Raw genomic sequence first — 22379 nt, 5'->3', positions numbered from 1 at the left:
GAAATCGGCTTTCTTCACAATTGGTAATATTGCCTGTCACCCCGAAGCCGGAGGTGTTGATCACAGCCGTGACCAGGTTTCTCTTATGACAACGCTGCATTTGTTGCATTCTGGAGAAAAAAAAAAAATCAGAACTCAGATTTAAAGGAAAAAATAAAAATGGATAACTTCTGGAATATAAAGGTTAATTTAGACTTTATTTTTCCCCAATATATACATTCGTGTTGCAAAATTAATTTTGGTTATCACCATGCCTAGAAAGGGTATTGCAGCAAAAAAATAAAATCAAATATAAATATATATATATAATAATAAATAATAATAATCTTTATTTTTATATAGCGCTAACATATTCCGCAGCGCTTTACAGTTTTGCACACATTATCACCACTGTCCCCGATGGGGCTCACAATCTAGAATCCCTATCAGTATGTCTTTGGAATGTGGGAGGAAACCGGAGTGCCCGGAGGAAACCCACGCAAACACGGAGAGAACATACAAACTCTTTGCAGATGTTGTCCTGGGTGGGATTAGAACCCAGGACCCCAGCGCTGCAAGGCTGCTGTGCTAACCACTGCGCCACCGTGCTGCCCTACCCACCGTGCTGCCCTACCATATATATATATATATATATATATATATATATATATATATATATATATATATATATATATATATATATATATATATATATATATATATATATATATATATATATATATATTGTAGCATGGCTAAAGGGTTTGTAGTCGATGGGAGGTATGTGCCACATAAGTGCCTGGTTGCTGTAATGTAGCCCGGAGTATTCCTTTCTTGCACATAATCTTGTATATGTGTTTCAGGACCTGTGGTAATGTCAGACCACATGGCTAATCATGTGATGGGTTACTGGGTGGGGTTAGCTCTTTATAAGACTGGCTAATCCTTTACACAGCAGAGATGTGTGGAGGTGAAACCCTCCTGAGTGTGTTACGGCTTCAGGACTGAGCCGGATGAACTGGACACTTGTTTTTCTTTACCTGAACCAAAGGCTATTTGTTTTCTGTTGTTTGCAACATGGTTTATGAAGCAATAAACCCAGTGAACTTTAAAGGAACACGTCTCCTGAGTGTCAGCCGTCGCAGCTGAGTGAAATCCTTACAATTGGTGGAGAATGCGGGCAGCGTTCCCAGCGGAGACGTGAGTTTATTTTGAATGTCCTGGGTCAAGGCTGTTGCAAGCCAGCAAGCATTGCCGGAGAAAATGGAGGACCTGCTGAAACAATTGGTCCAGATGCAGTCACAGCAGGAGAAAAGGCAGCAAGAGACCAACAGGCTGTTGATGCAGCAGATACAACAGAGCCAGCAGGAGCAACGGCAGCAGATGCAACAAAGCCAGCAGGAGCAACGGCAGCAGTTACAACAGAGCCAGCAGCAGATGCAGCAGAGCCAGCAGGAGCAACGGAAGCAGATGCAGCAGAGCCAGCAGGAGCATCAGCAGCCGATGCAGCTTCTGGCAACCGCCATCCAGGGCAAGGCGAGCGCCCCAACCCCAGGTTTGGCTGATGACACCCACGTCCGGAAAACGGTAAGACGCGCGTTGCAGAAAATGACTCCCGGGGATGATGTTGAGGCCTTCCTGACGGTGTTTGAGAGGGTCGCTGAGAGGGAAAAACTTCCGCCAGAGCAGTGGGCAGAGGTACTTGCGCCATACCTGACGGGAGAACCCCAGAAGGCGTACTATGATTTGACCTTGCAGGATGCCAAAGAGTATCACAAATTGAAAGCCGAGATTCTCGCACGTTTGGGGGTAACACTGACTGTCAGGGCACAGCGAGTTCACTCCTGGGGCTATCACCGGGACAAACCACCTCGTTCCCAAATGTTTGATCTGTTGCACCTGGTCCAGAAATGGCTGCAGCCAGAATCCTCTGCGCCTGCACAGATGGTAGAACGGGTGATGATGGATCGGTTTGTCCATTCCCTCCCGAGGCCTATACAGTCTTGGGTTGCCCAGGGTGATCCCCAGAATGCCGACGAGCTGATCGGACTGGTTGAGAGGTACCAAGGGTTGGAAGGCTCCTTCGGGAGGCAGCCCATACCGTACTGGGGATCCCAGAAGGCAGCTGAGTCCCAAAAAGGGGTGGTGCGTCCAAGGTCACAAAGGGTGGGGGAGGTGGTGCCCAAGGTCCCCACGGGTGATATTATTTGTTGGAGGTGCCACAAGCCAGGACATATAGCTGCCCGTTGTTCCCAAACCACTGAGCAGATGGACTGCAGCATGGGACGCCGTTGTTCATACTATGCGTATCCAGCTTGCAGTGTGAACTCTCCGCCCAACGAGGGACCTCAAGCATGTCCCGTGAAGGTGAACGGTCAAGCAGTAACGGCACTGTTAGACTCGGGGAGCCTAGTGACCCTGGTGAGGGCCACTTTTCCTCTCCACCTGCTCCCGGGAGAGAAGGTCGGAGTGCGGTGCATACATGGTGATGCAAAGGACTACCCTGTGGCCAGTGTGAACATTGAAACGACATGTGGCACGGAGTCGTTCAGGACTTGTTGCACCCTATAATTATTGGCCGGGATTTCTGTTTGTTTTGGGATTTGTGGGGGAAAGGTTCTGAGCTCCGTAGCAAGAGTAGGGAACCAGTGAACCCGGGAAGGGTGGTGCCACACCCCGAGTCAGACAGATTTCCTTTTTGTGTCCTGGCTGGAGATGAGGAGGAAGTGTCCCCTGCATCTGACATTCTGGAGTTAGAGGTATCCGGTGAAAATTTTGGGACTGCCCAACATAGGGACCCCACTCTGAGGGAAGCCTTTAATAATGTCACAGTTATTGACGGGGTGGTACAGGAGTCGGGGGCAGACACAAGATTTCCCCATTTTCTAATGAGCAGGGAGTTGTTGTACCGGGTCACGAAAATAAGGGAGGAGTTGGTAGAGCAGTTGGTAGTGCCGGGTCCATATAGACGGAAGGTGTTGGACATGGCCCATTCACACATCTTGGGTGGACACCTAGGGGTGGAAAAAACGCAGGAACGGGTTGTGCAGAGGTTCTATTGGCCTGGGTGCCACCGGGAAATAGTGAACTATTGCAGGTCCTGCCCTACATGTCAGCTAACTGCTCCCACTCCTCATTTCCGGAACCCCCTTGTGCCACTGCCCATTATTGAGGTGCCATTCGAGAGAATTGCCATGGACTTGGTCGGTCCCTTAGTTAAATCAGCCCGGGGCCATCAGTATATATTAGTCATCCTGGACTACGCCACACGCTATCCTGAGGCAATTCCCTTGAGAAATTCTTCTTCAAAGAGTATAGCTCGCGAGTTGGTCCATGTCTTTTCCCGGACAGGTCTGCCGAAGGAGATCCAGACTGACCAGGGGACACCTTTCATGAGCAAGGTGATGAGGGAACTATGCAAAGCCCTGAAAATCTCCCAGTTGAGGACCTCGGTGTACCATCCCCAGTCAGATGGCCTTGTTGAGAGATTTAACAAGACACTGAAGAGCATGCTGAGAAAAGCTATAGAGAAAGACGGTAGAGACTGGGATTGTCTCTTACCCTATTTGATGTTTTCCATTCGTGAAGTTCCACAGGCCTCCACAGGTTTCTCACCGTTTGAGCTTCTGTATGGCCGACATCCACGAGGACTCCTGGATATAGCCAAGGAAACCTGGGAAGCCGAAGTCACGCCCCACAGAAGCGTCATTGAGCATGTGGCCCTGATGCAGCAGAGGATTGCAAAGGTGATGCCTATCGTGAAAGAACACCTTCTCCAAGCACAAGAAGCTCAGGCCAGGGTCTACAACCGGTCTGCAAGAGTGAGGCAATTCAATCCGGGAGACCGAGTTCTTGTGTTAGTTCCGACAGTGGAAAGCAAGTTCTTGGCCAAATGGCAAGGGCCATATGAGGTTGTCGAGAAACTTGGTGAAGTAAACTATAAAATTCACCAACCAGGAAGACGGAAACCATTCCAAGTATACCATGTCAACCTTATCAAGCCGTGGCAAGATAGAGAGCCGACAGTAACTCCATCGTTGTTAAGCAACCCAGAAGATGAGGTTGGAGCGGTTACTATAGCGGAGACGCTATCGGAGTCCCAGAAACAGCAATGCCGGGAGTTACTCCAGAAAAACAGGGACCTGTTTTCCGAGTTGCCTGGGTACACGAAGGTCATAGAGCATGAGGTCCTGACAGAGCCCCATGTGCGCGTGAACGTGAAGCCCTATAGAATTCCTGAGGCCCGTCGAGAAATAGTCTCCAAGGAAGTGGAGCGTATGTTGAAGCTTGGAGTCATTGAGGAATCCAAGAGCGGTTGGTCGAGCCCAATTGTCCTGGTCCCAAAACCTGATGGGGAGTGGAGATTTTGCAACGACTATAGAAAGTTGAATGAGGTCTCCAAGTTCGACGCATATCCCATGCCCCGAGTTGATGAGCTCATCGAAAGGCTTGGGCCCGCCAGGTACATAACCACCTTGGATTTGACGAAGGGGTATTGGCAGATCCCCATGGCACAGGAAGCCAAGGAGAAGACGGCGTTTTCTACACCAGATGGATGCTTCCAGTATGTCCGGATGCCATTTGGCCTACAGGGAGCTCCGGCCACCTTCCAAAGGGCTATGGATAGAGTCCTTGCACCCCACAAGGCATACGCTGCTGCGTACCTAGATGATATCGTCATCTTTAGCCCGGACTGGGAGAGTCATCTGGAGAAAGTCCAAGCGGTGTTTGATGCTATAAGAGAGGCCGGATTTACAATAAACCCGAAGAAGTGTGCATTGGGTAAAGAAGAAGCTAAGTACCTTGGATACATAGTGGGTCATGGAGGAATAAAACCCCAAATCAGTAAAGTGGAGGCAATTCAAACATGGCCAAAACCAGTTTCCAAGAAGCAAGTTAAAGCCTTCCTGGGAATCGTGGGATATTACAGGAGGTTCATCCCAAACTTCGCCACAATGGCGGCGCCTCTGACTGACCTGCTAAAAGGGACAAAATCAGTAATGGTTAAGTGGTCCGAAGAAACAGATTCAGCCTTCCAAGAAATGAAAGAGGCTTTATGTAAGCAACCCGTTCTGATGGCCCCAAACTTCAAGAAAGAGTTTATTCTTCAGACAGATGCCTCAGATGTTGGGGTGGGAGCAGTCCTTTCCCAAGAACTACATGGGGAGGAGCATCCTGTTCCCTATCTGAGTAGGAAGCTGTCCTCATCTGAAAAGAACTACTCAGTCGTTGAGAAGGAGTGCTTGGCCATAAAATGGGCAGTGGACACATTGCGGTACTATCTGCTGGGACGTAAATTTAGACTGGTATCTGACCATGCCCCGCTTAGGTGGATGAGAGAAACGAAAGGAAGAAATGCTAGAGTCACCCGTTGGTTCTTAGCCCTGCAGGACTTCAGTTTCCATGTGGAACATAGGGCCGGAAAGCTGCACGGTAATGCGGATGCCCTATCGAGAATCCCTTGTTTAGTGGGGGAAAGTGCCAAGCCCCACGGCTTTAGGCAGAGGGGGGAGGTATGTAGCATGGCTAAAGGGTTTGTAGTCGATGGGAGGTATGTGCCACATAAGTGCCTGGTTGCTGTAATGTAGCCCGGAGTATTCCTTTCTTGCACATAATCTTGTATATGTGTTTCAGGACCTGTGGTGATGTCAGACCACATGGCTGATCATGTGATGGGTTACTGGGTGGGGTTAGCTCTTTATAAGACTGGCTAATCCTTTACACAGCAGAGATGTGTGGAGGTGAAACCCTCCTGAGTGTGTTACGGCTTCAGGACTGAGCCGGATGAACTGGACACTTGTTTTTCTTTACCTGAACCAAAGGCTATTTGTTTTCTGTTGTTTGCAACATGGTTTATGAAGCAATAAACCCAGTGAACTTAAAAGGAACACGTCTCCTGAGTGTCAGCCGTCGCAGCTGAGTGAGTGAAATCCTTACAATATATATATATATATATATATATATATATATATATATATATATATATATATATATAAAAAAATTTTATTTTTTTTTCTATATAATTTTATAAGTGGTCATAAACTTGTAAATAAGTCATGAAAGAATGAAGTTATGTTAAGATCAAGCACACCATTGTTTTTCTTGTTAAATTCTCAATAATTTTACTGTCACATGACCCTATTCCCATTGAAAAAAAAGTTGGATCCAAAATGGCCGACTTCAAAATGGCCGCCATGATCACTAACCATCTTGAGAAGTTTCCCCCGTTCCATATACTAATGTGCCACAAACAAGAAGTTGATATCACCAACCATTCCCATTTTATTTAGGTGTATCCATATAAATGGCCCACCCTGTATTCTTCAATTACATTTTTATCACAAATTTATAAATACAGATCTATCACTTCTCAATATTAAAATCGCAACACCAACTAGGAAACATTGCATTGATGGAAATCACAGCAGTCTGCATCTCCGGGGTTTGTCTCCTATCGAACACGTCGGGTACGTCATTGATCGTTGATTAAACAGAAGTTGCCAGCAGTGGATCTTGATGATCTGTCCAAGTGCATTCATTAAAAATCCTGTGATTTCCATAATTCCACGACTTTTCCATCGTGATGTTGTAATTGAATATTGAGGAATTGTACATAGAATTTTTTTTACATATATTTTTATATTACTCTTTTATAGTGTGTGTGTAATGTAATACTTGTGTGCAAAATGCAGTATTTTATACATTAGTATAAAAATAGTCCGATTCCAAGTGTTTCATTTCCCTGCAGCACCTCCGCAGGTGAATTGAAGCATTACACTGTAACTATTGAAAACCGTTATTATCCTTTCAATTCCAGCGGCTTAGTGAAGATCTCAATTGCTGCCATGTCTGAGCGATGTCATAGGAAAAACGTCAAGTTAACTATAAAGTGCAACACAAAAAATAACTAAAAATTAAACGTAAAAAATATCTACCGTATTTAAAAAAGTTTTAAATCCCCTAATGTAATAAAAAGAAAATTGCATTCATTTGCAAAAGTCCCATTGATCAAAATCTAAAATTATTTAAATCATATGTTGAATGCTGAAATTTAAAAAAAAAATAAAAAAACAATAGTATACAGTATATAGATTTTTATTTTTTTGTGCAATGCATATATGTTAAATGTAAGGGGGAAAAATGTGAAACATCAATTTTTGTTTTGCTTAAAATAGGAAGATAAGAAGCACCTCGGTAATTTACTACTGCCTGCACCATGTTAAATTATTCTACCGCTGTAAATCAGTTTTATTGAAATGTTCTCTGCCTCCGGCTGGGTATTTTTTTTTCCTGGTGACAGTTGCCCTTCTGCATTCTGATAACATATTACAGTCACTGTCTCTTCACCTTTTTGTCAGTGTTGTTAATTCTCACTGTTCTAGAAGGATGGTTTGGGGATTTTTCTACAACTACTTTTTTTTTTTTTTTTTTTAGTATATTTCTTCCCGAATTCTATTTTTAAATATTTTTTTTAACACAAAAAGAAAATTAGAATCCAGCGTTACAGATACATTACTAATTCATTTCTTTGGTGAAAATTTGTATTTTTTTGCTATAGTAAAATATTTCCTCTCGTTAAAACTCCAAAACACAAATTTCCTCAAGCTTTAAAGAATCATTTTTTTTCTGCAATTGTATTGCATTTTGTGGTAATTGTGATCCCCCCCCCCCCCCCCCCCTTCTTTAGGCCAAATAAACTTCTCCCGTGGATCACGAAACCCAACCGGCAGGTCTCCTGACCAGAATTACTGGAGAAAGATGGCTCAAGCGAGACGGCCCATCGGCCAGGCCAGGGGTTGTGATCTGAGCCACAGATGTTTGCATTTGGTCTTCTGGGAAGGACATCTTACCTATTGCTTTTAAAGGGATTGCCCCATGATCTTTCTTCAGGAACGTACTGCTCCCCAGCCCCTTGGCTTCCTGTTTATCAGGGTCAATGCAGTCCTGATTGATTGACAGTTTAGACTGCACCATTGGCCCAAACTAGTCGCTTTCCGATTGTGCAAAAACAAAGGTAGCTTCCCCTAGCATCGGAGAAGGGAGCTGGCTGGATCCCAAAACCCAACCAGCTTCAGAGCAGCACTTACGAGCTGGAGAGAAGAAAGCTTGTAAGCCATGTTATGTGCAAAAACAAAGGTAGCTTCCCCTAGCATCGGAGAAGGGAGCTGGCTGGATCCCAAAACCCAACCAGCTTCAGAGCAGCACTTACGAGCTGGAGAGAAGAAAGCTTGTAAGCCATGTTCTCTTTGACTAGTAGACCAACCACCACCGATAGACTTGTCAAGGAATCCGGTGACTTGGATATCCAGCTGTAACTGTAGCATGAAAAATCCCTCCGAGGTTCAAAGTATTTTTAACAAGCAATAAATTGTAAAATTGCTTTTTTTGTAAGCATTTTTAAATTTTTCCCATATAAATGTAATAAGAATAATCATCTAGGGCTCTTTTCGCTTGGAAATATTATGCCAGATTGTATTCTTGGCGCAAATCAATCCGCGACTAGATGATCATTGCTCAACTGTTCACATCCTTTAAACTGGCCCAAACAATCCGTGTTGACCGCAGCACATTTCCCCGTGTAATCCGGACATGCTGATGATAATTTTCAAATTGTAATCGGACGGAGCAAAATGTAGTAGTGATCGTTGGTTCTCATGCATTCTGCATCAATCCTTGTAAACGCCCCATTCATCGAACACCGACCAGTGAGCGTTCGCTCAGGAAGCGGTTCTTGAATATCGCATAAAACCTCGGCGCCTTCTAGCACGATGAAGCCAGTACAAGTTGGAGATCTAGGTAGATTTGGGGGGATGCACTCACCTTCTGGGGTTGTGCAATTACAGCGACAATCCTAGAAAAGGCGTTTGGAATTGTGGTCAGTCAGCAGCTGCTCATTCCCTGAGCGATGGCGGACAAACAGCACAACAGTTTAGAGAGATGTGTTTGGGGTGGTACTTGGGACCAGGAAGAAGCGCGTGTCGGGAGCGAAACTGCTATTGTCCATACTTCTTAATATTCCACTGGTTGCCACATTGTAATTCTAAAAATATGGAATTTAAGTCTTTTGATATTTTTAATCTGGTGAGTGCCGCAGTTTATCCTCTCCGCAGTTGCTTACATTATAGAAAGAAATGCAGGCTGATATATTGCATGCAAATGAGAATAATCTTCAACGTGACTTCACTATAAAGAATTGTAATTAAAAAAAGTGCATAAAGATAGAAAAAAAAGTATGAAAAATTATATGCCTATTACTATAAAAAAATAAGGGTTAACAAAGTGCATGAACATAGAAAACAGACAGGCCCAAAAATTACCGTATATACTCAAGTATAAGCCGACCCGAGTGTAAGCCGACCCCCCTAATTTTGCCACAAAAAAACTGGGAAAACTTATTGACTCGAGTATAAGCCTAGGGTGGAAAATGCAGCAGCTACCGGTGAATATCAAAAATAAAAATAGATACTCTGCACCGTTCATTATGGCCCCATAGATGCTCCATATAAAACTGTGCCACATATAATGCTCCATACATTTCATTATTGCCCCATAGATGCTCCATATAAAACTGTGCCACATACAATGCTCCATACATTTCATTATTGCCCCATAGATGCTCCATATAAAACTATCACATACAATGCTCCATACATTTCATTATTGCCCCATAGATGCTCCATATAAAACTGTGCCACATATAATGCTCTGCACCGTTCATTATGGCCCCATAGATGCTCCATATAAAGATGTGCAATATATAATGCTCTGCACCTTTCATTATGGCCCCATAGATGCTCCATATAAAGCTGTGCCATATATAATGCTCTGCACCGTTCATTATGGCCCCATAGATGCTCCATATAATGCTCTGCACCGTTGATTATTGCCCCATAGATGCTCCATATAAAGCTGTGCCATATATAATGCTGCTGCTGCAATAAAAAAAAATGCCATACTCACCTCTCTTGCTGCCCGCAGCTCCTCAGCGTCCCGTCTCGGTGTCTCTCCGCAGTGACTGTTCAGGCAGAGGGCGGCGCGCAGATTAGTACGTCATCGCGCCCTCTGACCTGCACAGTCACTGCAAGAGGATGGGAAGACGGAGCGGCGCCCGGCGGGTGGAACGTGGACAGGTGAATATGAGATACTCACTTGCTCCGGCGTCCCTGGCTCCTTATCCCGGACAGATGGTCTCCGTATGCCGCAGCCTCTTCCTCTGTCAGCGGTCACTGGCACCGCTCATTACAGAAATGAATATGCGGCTCCACCCCTATGGGAGCGCGAGTCCATATTCATAACTTTAATGAGCGGTACCATGTGACCGCTGAACAGAGTAAGAGCTGCGGCACCCGAAGACCATGGGACAGGCAGGGACAGCGACAGGAGCGCCGGGACTAGGTGAGTATATGACAGTCCTCTCTCCCCCTCACCTGCCGACCCCACCGCCCATCATGACTTGAGTATAAGCCGAGAGGGGCACTTTCAGCCCAAAAATTTGGGCTGAAAATCTCGGCTTATACTCGAGTATATACGGTATATGCCTATTACTATAAAAAAAAAAAAGGGCTAACAAAGTGCATGAACATAGAAAACAGACAGGCCCAAAAATTATATGCCTATTACTATAAAAAATTGTTAAAAAAAAGCGTCCAAACTATACTATCAAGAAGAACTCTTCACCTGCAAATTGAACATTGATGGAGGAACACTTGACACAACGTCAGATATGTTTTTCCTTATTTATAAGGCATTTTTAGTATCTTTATTTATTTTGCTGAGTCGAGTTTAGTGTGTGTGTGTGTGTTTTGTTTTTTTTCCCTAAACTTTTGAGTTGCCTCGAGGGCGAGATCGGAGAAAGGCCTTATTTAGGCTGGGTATGTTCACATTTAATCTTCGCCTGCAAAGACAGCCCGAAGACTGCCCCGGTTTGTGCCTCGTCAGCCGCTCTGCGGTAAAGAGAAGCCGGAATGTTTACAGTTCCTCTTGCCGATTGGCATTCTAAATATTAACCCTTTTCGTACCTCTGGCAGGGCTACTTCATGCATGCTCCTCTTAGGGAGTGTGCGGTTACCAAAGAAGTGACCTGACCATAAGGATAGCTGATGACTTGATGATCGCTGTGGATCCTACTGCCCTAATTCCCCCGTTCTTGGGTCTTCATTGCCCCTTTAAATTGGATCGGAAGCAGCGCTGATCTTCGGTACTAAGAAATCATAGCTCATTTCTGTTGGAAGCAGCCACATCACCGTCCACAGATTTTGCCAAGAGAATGAGACGTTGGCCGTTGTAGAACGCCTCTGCACAGTTCACAGACTCCTTTTCACATGATTATAAAATATGATCTCTCATTTATTAGGAAGTATTATTAAGTTTTGCCCGTATAATTGGAAACCAAGGTTGTCATCAAGTAAAATATCCTTTTTTTTTTTTCTTTTTTTTTTTATCAGAATGCAATTTGCGGCAGGCGCCTCTTTATCTTCTATATGCTCTATATATAAAGGTTTCCTTATTAAGAAAAAATAATTACCATCTTCGCAAGGCTTCCTCCGTAATGAAAACATCATTTCTCCTTTTAATAAAACTGTTTGTTTGATTTGTTATTAAACTTCACTATTTTTTTTTGCATTTATTTTAGCTGAGAAAAAAATGTTAAAAAGACATTAACGCGAGTCCTTCCGACTATCTGACTGATCCCCCTCTATGTTCAGTAATAATTCTCTCCTAGGTCATATAATTCTGCTTATACACAGGGCAAGTTCTGGAGGCACAGGGGTGAAACAAAACGGCAGGCTGACAATGTGATTTAATCCTCAGACTACTTGTATTTTCAAGGTTTTTTTTTTTTCAGAACAATTTGTCCTGTGTGTACATAAGGAATAACACTTTGTGGCCATTATGTAACTTTTATCTTGCATTTTTACCACTTTTTTCCTCTAGCGTTTGTCTCTAATTTTCAGTTGACTATTATCTAATGGGAAAAGACTGTCTGCTACAAATGTCTCCGATACACGACACAGTTGTTTTATTCATTATTTAGCTTTCAGGGACAAGCAGCAGCGTGAAAGCAATTACAGCAGGACTGAGCAGTATAGATGTGAATCCAGCTCTCGATTGATGTAAAAGACTTGTTGGAAAGCTCAGCATTGTCTCCCTGTGTCTCCTTCTGCTTCCTCTCGCCATAAAATATAATCAAACGTGTAACTTAACATCTCACTGTGCTGGCAGTTTGTCTGTTATTTAGTAAGACAAAGTTAAGCTGTGTTAAGCTCCTAAGTGGAGAAATAAGTAGTTATGTTTTTGTACATAGGGGCAGTATTATAGTAGTTATATTCTTGTACATAGGGGCAGTATTATAGTAGTTATATTCTTGTACATAGGGGCAGTATTATAGTAGTTATATTCTTGTACATAGGATCGGTATTATAGTAGTTATATTCTTGTACATAGGGGCAGTATTATAGTAGTTATATTCTTGTACATAGGATCGGTATTATAGTAGTTATATTCTTGTACATAGGGGCAGTATTATAGTAGTTATATTCTTGTACATAGGATCGGTATTATAGTAGTTATATTCTTGTACATAGGGGCAGTATTATAGTAGTTATATTCTTGTACATAGGAGCAGTATTATAGTAGTTATATTCTTGTACATAGGGGAAGTATTATAGTAGTTATATTCTTGTACATAGGATCGGTATTATAGCAGTTATATTCTTGTACATAGGGGCAGTATTATAGTAGTTATATTCTTGTACATAGGGGCAGTATTATAGCAGTTATATTCTTGTACATAGGAGCAGTATTATAGTAGTTATATTCTTGTACATAGGGGCAGTATTATAGTAGTTATATTCTTGTACATAGGAGCAGTATTATAGTAGTTATATTCTTGTACATAGGGGCAGTATTATAGTAGTTATATTCTTGTACATAGGGGCAGTATTATAGGAGTTATATTCTTGTACATAGGGGCAGTCTTATAGTAGTTGTATTCTTGTGTATAGGAGCAGTATTATAGTAATTATGTTCTTGTACTTAGCGGACTGTATTGTAGCAGTCAAATAAATAAGGCAGGACACTGTGGCGCTAAAACATGCAAACATGAACAATGAAAATTGAACTGCATTACTGCACTAGAAATATGAAAAAATGAGAGCGTTTTTCATATTTCTAGTGGAGTAATCCATTTCAATTTTCATGTTTGCATGTTTTAGCGCTGCAGTGTGCTGCCTTATTTACTTGACTGTATACGAGTTGGTGACTCTAGGTTCAACACCTGTTCACACTTAGTCTGTTTGGATGTGACGGTCAGTTTTTTTTAAATTAGTATTCTAGCAGTTATATTTTTGTCTCTGTGAGCAATGTTGCTATATGTAGGGCAGTTAGTGCGTTTTTGTGTTTCTTATGAATATTTCTCCATATTTCATGTACTTTTTTTGTTTTATACTTGTACTCTGATCTAATCTATGGCAGAACTGCGCTAATCAGGGATGTGGGGTCTAAGATGGAGTCGGTATAAAATGAACTGACTCCTAACATACATAAATTGGGTACAGCAGTACAATGCATGGTTTTCTGTAATTTTTTAATAAGAGTTTTGGAAAGTTTTAAAATCTCCTATAAATGTCCGTTCTGTTCCTGAGATGAACCTGTGCTGCACTTTATGCACATGCTCAGTAGTGACCAGTGCTGTGGCGTCTGAGTCGGAGATGTAGTTACCTGACTCCACAGCCCTGGGACATATTATGGTCTATGGACCTTCTTCTTTCCGACTCCCCACGTTTGGCCAGCGGATCAGGACAACAAAAAGTCGGACAATGAAATACCATAACTTAATGGCGGGTGCTGGTAACAGATGGATCTTTTTGGATACATTGTGCATTTGCGGAGATCTGACTTTTTAGGGCGAGTCCACTGCACAAGTGACGTTGGAGAATTGATGGAAAGACTGGAGGCAGGTGAGAAAAGGATAATGATCGTGACCAACATACACCACGGTGTGGATACGCCTTTTTTCCCAATGTATGCAGCTAGGCTTTTTGTGTTTTTGTTTTTTTCGCTAGAACATTATTTTACGGCGTTTATTTTTGAAGCTTTATCAGCACAGCTCCCCGTGCACCTTGTGTAAGAGTGCTGCTGCGTGCCGCCAAGCTTCATTTAAAAGCTATTAAATACAATTAAAATTAAACTCACATTTTTAGAATTCTGTTGTCATGGCAACAATTAATGTATTTCCCTCCCCACCCTCCCCCCCCCCCCCCTTAACTGTTAGATGTTTTTGTTTGCTGCTTGGCTATATTCCAGTAGTAAGAGCCTCCTTAGTTCTCCTTTTCATTTTTCACCTGTCGCAGCAATAAATAAAGCTTCTGAACTGAAGATGGCTCATCCTTGTCGTCTAGAAATGAACATGGTTGTCTGAGGCAAAGGCAAAAAAATAGTGAGAAATAAAAGTGGCCTTTAAGAAAGCCTTTCCTTTTATTTTTCCCATAAGTGCACTAATAACCTGATTGTCAGACTCTATCCTTTAAATGCTCTGCTGTAAATCTCATGATGCGTCCACATATATCATAGGTGCACAAAAATTCAGCTTTCCCCTTCTAGAATAGAAACTGTGTGGCAGGAGCTGTGTAGTCATCATCGGTATCTATGATAAGCGTTAATGATAGGCTTAGTAGTGGACATTGGTAGTACAGTCCATGCAGGTTCATCTAAGAGGAGGCTCTGGGGACTTAGAAGATGACTTTCTTTAAAGCGCCTAAAGCTATATGGGGTCACCATGAGATCACATGACCTAACTGAAGAGAAGTATACAAAGAATTTACAGATTTAAAAAAAATTAAGGGAGTTTTTTTTTAAAAAAAACATGTTCTATATACTACACCACACGGGACACATCCTCTATATACTACACCACACGGGACACATCCTCTGTATACTACACCACACGGGACACATCCTCTATATACTACACCACACGGGACACATCCTCTATATACTACACCACACAGGACACATCATCTATATACTGCACCACACATCCTCTATATACTACACCACACGGGACACATCCTCTATATACTACACCACACGGGACACATCCTCTATATACTGCACCACACATCCCCTATATACTACACCACACGGAACACCTCCTCTATATACTGCACCACACGGGACACATCCTCTATATACTACACCACACGGGACACATCCTCTATATACTGCACCACACGGGACACATCCTCTATATACTACACCACACGGGACACATCCTCTATATACTGCACCACACGGGACACATCCTCTATATACTGCACCACACGGGACACATCCTCTATATACTGCACCACACGGGACACATCCTCTATATACTACACCACACAGGACACATCCTCTATATACTACACCACACGGGACACATCCTCTATATACTACACCACACGGGACACATCCTCTATATACTACACCACACGGGACACATCCTCTATATACTACACCACACGGGACACATCCTCTATATACTACACCACACGGGACACATCCTCTATATACTACACCACACGGGACACATCCTCTATATACTACACCACACGGGACACATCCTCTATATACTACACCACACGGGACACATCCTCTATATACTACACCACACGGGACACATCCTCTATATACTACACCACACGGGACACATCCTCTATATACTACACCACACGGGACACATCCTCTATATACTACACCACACGGGACACATCCTCTATACACTACACCACACGGGACACATCCTCTATATACTACACCACACGGGACACATCCTCTATATACTACACCACACGGGACACATCCTCTATATACTACACCACACGGGACACATCCTCTATATACTACACCACACGGGACACATCCTCTATATACTACACCACACGGGACACATCCTCTATATACTACACCACACGGGACACATCCTCTATATACTACACCACACGGGACACATCCTCTATATACTACACCACACGGGACACATCCTCTATATACTACACCACACGGGACACATCCTCTATATACTACACCACACGGGACACATCCTCTATATACTACACCACACGGGACACATCCTCTATATACTACACCACACGGGACACATCCTCTATATACTACACCACACGGGACACATCCTCTATATACTACACCACACGGGACACATCCTCTATATACTACACCACACGGGACACATCCTCTATATACTACACCACACGGGACACATCCTCTATATACTACACCACACGGGACACATCCTCTATATACTGCACCACACGGGACACATCCTCTATATACTGCACCACACGGGACACATCCTCTATATACTGCACCACACGGGACACATCCTCTATATACTGCACCACACGGGACACATCCTCTATATACTGCACCACACGGAACACATCCTCTATATACTGCACCACACGGAACACATCCTCTATATACTGCACCACACGGGACACATCCTCTATATACTGCACCACACGGGACACATCCTCTATATACTGCACCACACGGGACACATCCTCTATATACTGCACCACACGGGACACATCCTCTATATACTACACCACACGGGACCACACGGGACACATCCTCTATATACTACACCACACGGGACACATCCTCTATATACAGCACCACACGGGACACATCCTCTATATACTACACCACACGGGACACATCCTCTATATACTACACCACACGGGACACATCCTCTATATACTACACCACACGGGACACATCCTCTATATACAGCACCACACGGGACACATCCTCTATATACTACACCACACGGGGCACATCCTCTATATACTACACCACACAGGACACATCATCTATATACTACACCACACGGGACACATCCTCTATATACTACACCACACGGGACACATCCTCTATATACTACACCACACAGGACACATCCTCTATATACTACACCACACGGGACACATCCTCTATATACTACACCACACGGGACACATCCTCTATATACTACACCACACGGGACACATCCTCTATATACTACACCACACGGGACACATCCTCTATATACAGCAGCACACAGGACACATCCTCTATATACTACACCACACATCCTCTATATACTACACCACACAGGACACATCCTCTATATACAGTTAGGGCCAGAAATATTTGGACAGTGACACAATTTTTGCGAGTTGGGCTCTGCATGCCACCACATTGGATTTGAAATGAAACCTCTACAACAGAATTCAAGTGCAGATTGTAACGTTTAATTTGAAGGGTTGAACAAAAATATCTGATAGAAAATGTAGGAATTGTACACATTTCTTTACAAACACTCCTCATTTTAGGAGGTCAAAAGTAATTGGACAAATAAACATAACCCAAACAAAATATTTTTATTTTCAATATTTTGTTGCAAATCCTTTGGAGGCAATCACTGCCTTAAGTCTGGAACCCATGGACATCACCAAACGCTGGGTTTCCTCCTTCTTAATGCTTTGCCAGGCCTTTACAGCCGCAGCCTTCAGGTCTTGCTTGTTTGTGGGTCTTTCCGTCTTAAGTCTGGATTTGAGCAAGTGAAATGCATGCTCAATTGGGTTTAGATCTGGAGATTGACTTGGCCATTGCAGAATATTCCACTTTTTGGCACTCATGAACTCCTGGGTAGCTTTGGCTGTATGCTTGGGGTCATTGTCCATCTGTACTATGAAGCGCCATCCAATCAACTTTGCAGCATTTGGCTGAATCTGGGCTGAAAGTATATCCCGGTACACTTCAGAATTCATCCGGCTACTCTTGTCTGCTCTTATGTCATCAATAAACACAAGTGACCCAGTGCCATTGAAAGCCATGCATGCCCATGCCATCACGTTGCCTCCACCATGTTTTACAGAGGATGTGGTGTGCCTTGGATCATGTGCCGTTCCCTTTCTTCTCCAAACTTTTTTCTTCCCATCATTCTGGTACAGGTTGATCTTTGTCTCATCTGTCCATAGAATACTTTTCCAGAACTGAGCTGGCTTCTTGAGGTGTTTTTCTGCAAATGTAACTCTGGCCTGTCTATTTTTGGTATTGATGAATGGTTTGCATCTAGATGTGAACCCTTTGTATTTACTGTCATGGAGTCTTCTCTTTACTGTTGACTTAGAGACAGATACACCTACTTCACTGAGAGTGTTCTGGACTTCAGTTGATGTTGTGAACGGGTTCTTCTTCACCAAATTAAGTATGCGGCGATCATCCACCACTGTTGTCATCCGTGGACGCCCAGGCCTTTTTGAGTTCCCAAGCTCACCAGTCAATTCCTTTTTTCTCAGAATGTACCCAACTGTTGATTTTGCTACTCCAAGCATGTCTGCTATCTCTCTGATGGATTTTTTCTTTTTTTTCAGCCTCAGGATGTTCTGCTTCACCTCAATTGAGAGTTCCTTTGACCGCATGTTGTCTGCTCACAGCAACAGCTTCCAAATGCAAAACCACACACCTGGAATCCACCCCTGACCTTTTAACTACTTCATTGATTACAGGTTAACGAGGGAGACGCCTTCAGAGTTAATTGCAGCCCTTAGAGTCCATTGTCCAATTACTTTTGGTCCCTTGAAAAAGAGGACGCTATGCATTACAGAGCTATGATTCCTAAACCCTTTCTCCGATTTGGATGTGGAAACTATCATATTGCAGCTGGGAGTGTGCACTTTCAGCCCATATTATATATATAATTGTATTTCTGAACATGTTTTTGTAAACAGCTAAAATAACAAAACTTGTGTCACTGTCCAAATATTTCTGGCCCTAACTGTATTACACCACACATCCTCTATATACTGCACCACACAGGAGACGCAATAGATACTCTTAAAGCACATTAATGATCCTGTTAATGTTTTTCATTGAAATTTCATTTTTTTATTAGTTTGTTCGTTAGTGCCATAAAATTATTTCATATTGTGTTTTACTTCATTCTTTACTTGCTGCAATATATTTTACAGATCACAAACGTCCAATAGATCATTTTCTTGCTGTCACCATAGAGGCCGTTCTTGATGGCATAAGATGGATTGTATTTTGACACTTACTTGCTTTTTTCTGGAGAACTGTTCTCTCACAATTTAATCTATTGTTACATTTTCAACTCCTTTTGTGTTTATAAAGAGTCGTCCAAAGTGTGCAAGAATTACTCAAAATAGAGATCTCGAGAAAGATTAAAGTAGTTGCTCATTAATCTGTTTCAGAGCTATTCAGCATTCAGCTCGCATCACGGGCGTGTAAGGTGCAGGCTTCTCCCATCAGTAATTCACAGCTGCAGCGCAACGCTCTGTTTTATGGGTAAAAATGTGCCATGTTCTTAAGTCGACTGCCATTAGTCATAAGTACTCTACAAGCAGCTTAAAAGGATTAGGGACATTGGCAAGTGCCTTGTGAGGCATTAAATTCATTCCATTAATGGTGAAAAGGCGAGAGGAGACGCACAATTCTAACTCCGTCTGTACGTGTAGTGTGACCACAGATCAACTTCATGTCTATATGGTCACTTGGTACAATGAAAGATAAACCGTGGCAAAGAATAAGGAAACAAAATACTGTATACATAAATGTATGTACAATAGTATGCTACTTAAATGAGCAATGTACTTTTTATCAAGAATATTTCTGGCTCATAAAAAGGTCAATAATATAACTACTGTAATACTGCCTCCTATGTATAAGAATATAACTACTATAATACTGCTCCTATGTACAGCAATATAACTACTATAATACTGCCCTTGTGGACAAGAATATAACTACCATAATACTGCTCCTCTGTACAAGAATATAACTACTATAATACTGCTCCTATGTACAAGAATATAGCTGCTATAATACTGCTCCCATGTACAAGAATATAACTACTATAATACTGCTACTATGTACAAAAATATAACTACTATAACACTGCTCCTATGTACAAGAATAGAACTACTATAATACTGCTCTTATGTACACGACTATAACTACTATAATACTGCCCCTATGTACAATAATATAACTACTATAATACTGCCCCCTATGTACAAGAATATAGCTACTATAATACTGCTCCTATGCACAAGAATTTACTGTAACTACTATAATACTGCTCCTATGTACAAGAATATAACTACGATAATACTGCCCCTATGTACAAGAATATAACTACGATAATACTGCCCCTATGCACAAGAATATAACTACTGTAATACTGCTCCTATGTACAAGAATATAACTACTATAATACTGCCCCTTATGTACAAGAATATAACTACTATAATACTGCTCCTATGTACAAGAATATAACTACTATAATACTGCTCCTATGTACAAGAATATAACTACTATAATACTACTCCTATGTACAAAAATATAACTACTATAATACTGCCCCTATGTACAAGAATATACCTGCTATAATACAGCTCCTACGTACAAGAACATAACTACTATAATACTGCCCCTATGCACAAGAATATAACTACTGTAATACTGCTCCTATGTACAAGAATATAACTACTATAATACTACCCCTATGTACAAGAATATAACTACTATAATACTGCTCCTATGTACAAGAATATAACTACTATAATACTACCCTTATGTACAAGAATATAACTATTATAATACTACCCCTATGTACAAGAATATAACTACTATAATACTGCTCCTATGTACAAGAATATAACTACTATAATACTGCCCCCTATATACAAGAATATAACTACTATAATACTGCCCCTTATGTACAAGAATATAACTACTATAATACTGCTCCTATGTACAAGAATATAACTACTATAATACTGCCCCTTATGTACAAGAATATAACTACTATAATACTGCTCCTATGTACAAGAATATAACTACTTTAATACTGCTCCTATGTACAAGAATATAACTACTTTAATAGTGCTCCTATGTACAAGAATATAACTACTATAATATTGCTCCTATGTACAAGAATATAACTACTATAATACTGCCCCTTATGTACAAGAATATAACTACTATAATACTTCTCCTATGTACAAGAATATAACTACTATAATACTGCTCCTATGTACAAGAATATACCTGCTATAATACAGCTCCTACGTACAAGAACATAACTACTATAATACTGCCCCTATGCACAAGAATATAACTACTGTAATACTGCTCCTATGTACAAGAATATAACTACTATAATACTACCCCTATGTACAAGAATATAACTACTATAATACTACCCTTATGTACAAGAATATAACTACTATAATACTACTCCTATGTACAAGAATATAACTACTATAATATTGCTCCTATGTACAAGAATATAACTACTATAATACTGCCCCTTATGTACAAGAATATAACTACTATAATACTACCCCTGTGTACAAGAATATAACTACTATAATACTGCCCCTATATACAAGAATATAACTACTATAATACTGCCCCTTATGTACAAGAATATAACTACTATAATACTGCTCCTATGTACAAGAATATAACTACTATAATACTGCCCCTTATGTACAAGAATATAACTACTATAATACTGCTCCTATGTACAAGAATATAACTACTATAATACTGCTCCTATGTACAAGAATATAACTACTATAATACTGCCCCTTATGTACAAGAATATAACTACTATAATACTTCTCCTATGTACAAGAATATAACTACTATAATACTGCTCCTATGTACAAGAATATAACTACTATAATACTGCCCCTATGTACAAGAATATACCTGCTATAATACAGCTCCTACGTACAAGAATATAACTACTGTAATACTGCTCCTATGTACAAGAATATAACTACTGTAATACTACCCCTATGTACAAGAATATAACTACTATAATACTACCCTTATGTACAAGAATATAACTACTATAATACTACCCCTATGTACAAGAATATAACTACTATAATACTGCTCCTATGTACAAGAATATAACTACTATAATATTGCTCCTATGTACAAGAATATAACTACTATAATACTGCCCCTTATGTACAAGAATATAACTACTATAATACTACCCCTGTGTACAAGAATATAACTACTATAATACTGCCCCCTATATACAAGAATATAACTACTATAATACTGCCCCTATGTACAAGAATATAACTACTATACTACTGCTCCTATGTACAAGAATATAACTACTATAATATTGCTCCTATGTACAAGAATATAACTACTATTATACTGCCCCTTATGTGCAAGAATATAACTACTATAATACTGCCCCTATGTACAAGAATATAACTACTATAATACTGCTCCTATGTACAAGAATATAACTACTATAATACTGCTCCTATGTACAAGACTATAACTACTATAATACTGCC

General features: G+C 41.4%; 1 protein-coding gene across 7 annotated transcripts in view; it reads left to right on the top strand.

Moving 5' to 3' along the window:
- PHF14 (PHD finger protein 14) overlaps nt 1-22379 on the top strand; it is a 263915-nt gene that overhangs the window by 176696 nt on the left and 64840 nt on the right. Inside the window, exon 20 of one of the 7 annotated variants that reach the window (XR_011313934.1) lies at nt 18399-19226. The exons of 5 other annotated variants lie outside the window; for them this stretch is intronic. Coding sequence is in view for 1 of the 2 variants with exons in the window: in XM_069729336.1 (XP_069585437.1) it covers nt 18399-18428 (30 nt within the window). In the remaining variant the exon portion in view is untranslated. Of the gene's footprint in view, nt 1-18398; nt 19227-22379 lie in introns of those variants that run through there. One more of the 7 variants, XM_069729336.1, reaches the window with a different exon arrangement.

Source organism: Ranitomeya imitator, chromosome 6, assembly GCF_032444005.1.
Source record: "Ranitomeya imitator isolate aRanImi1 chromosome 6, aRanImi1.pri, whole genome shotgun sequence".
Classification (NCBI taxonomy): Eukaryota; Metazoa; Chordata; class Amphibia; order Anura; family Dendrobatidae; genus Ranitomeya; species Ranitomeya imitator.
The sequence above is the reverse complement of the archived record's forward strand: the minus strand, read 5'-3'. Positions and strand labels throughout refer to the sequence as shown.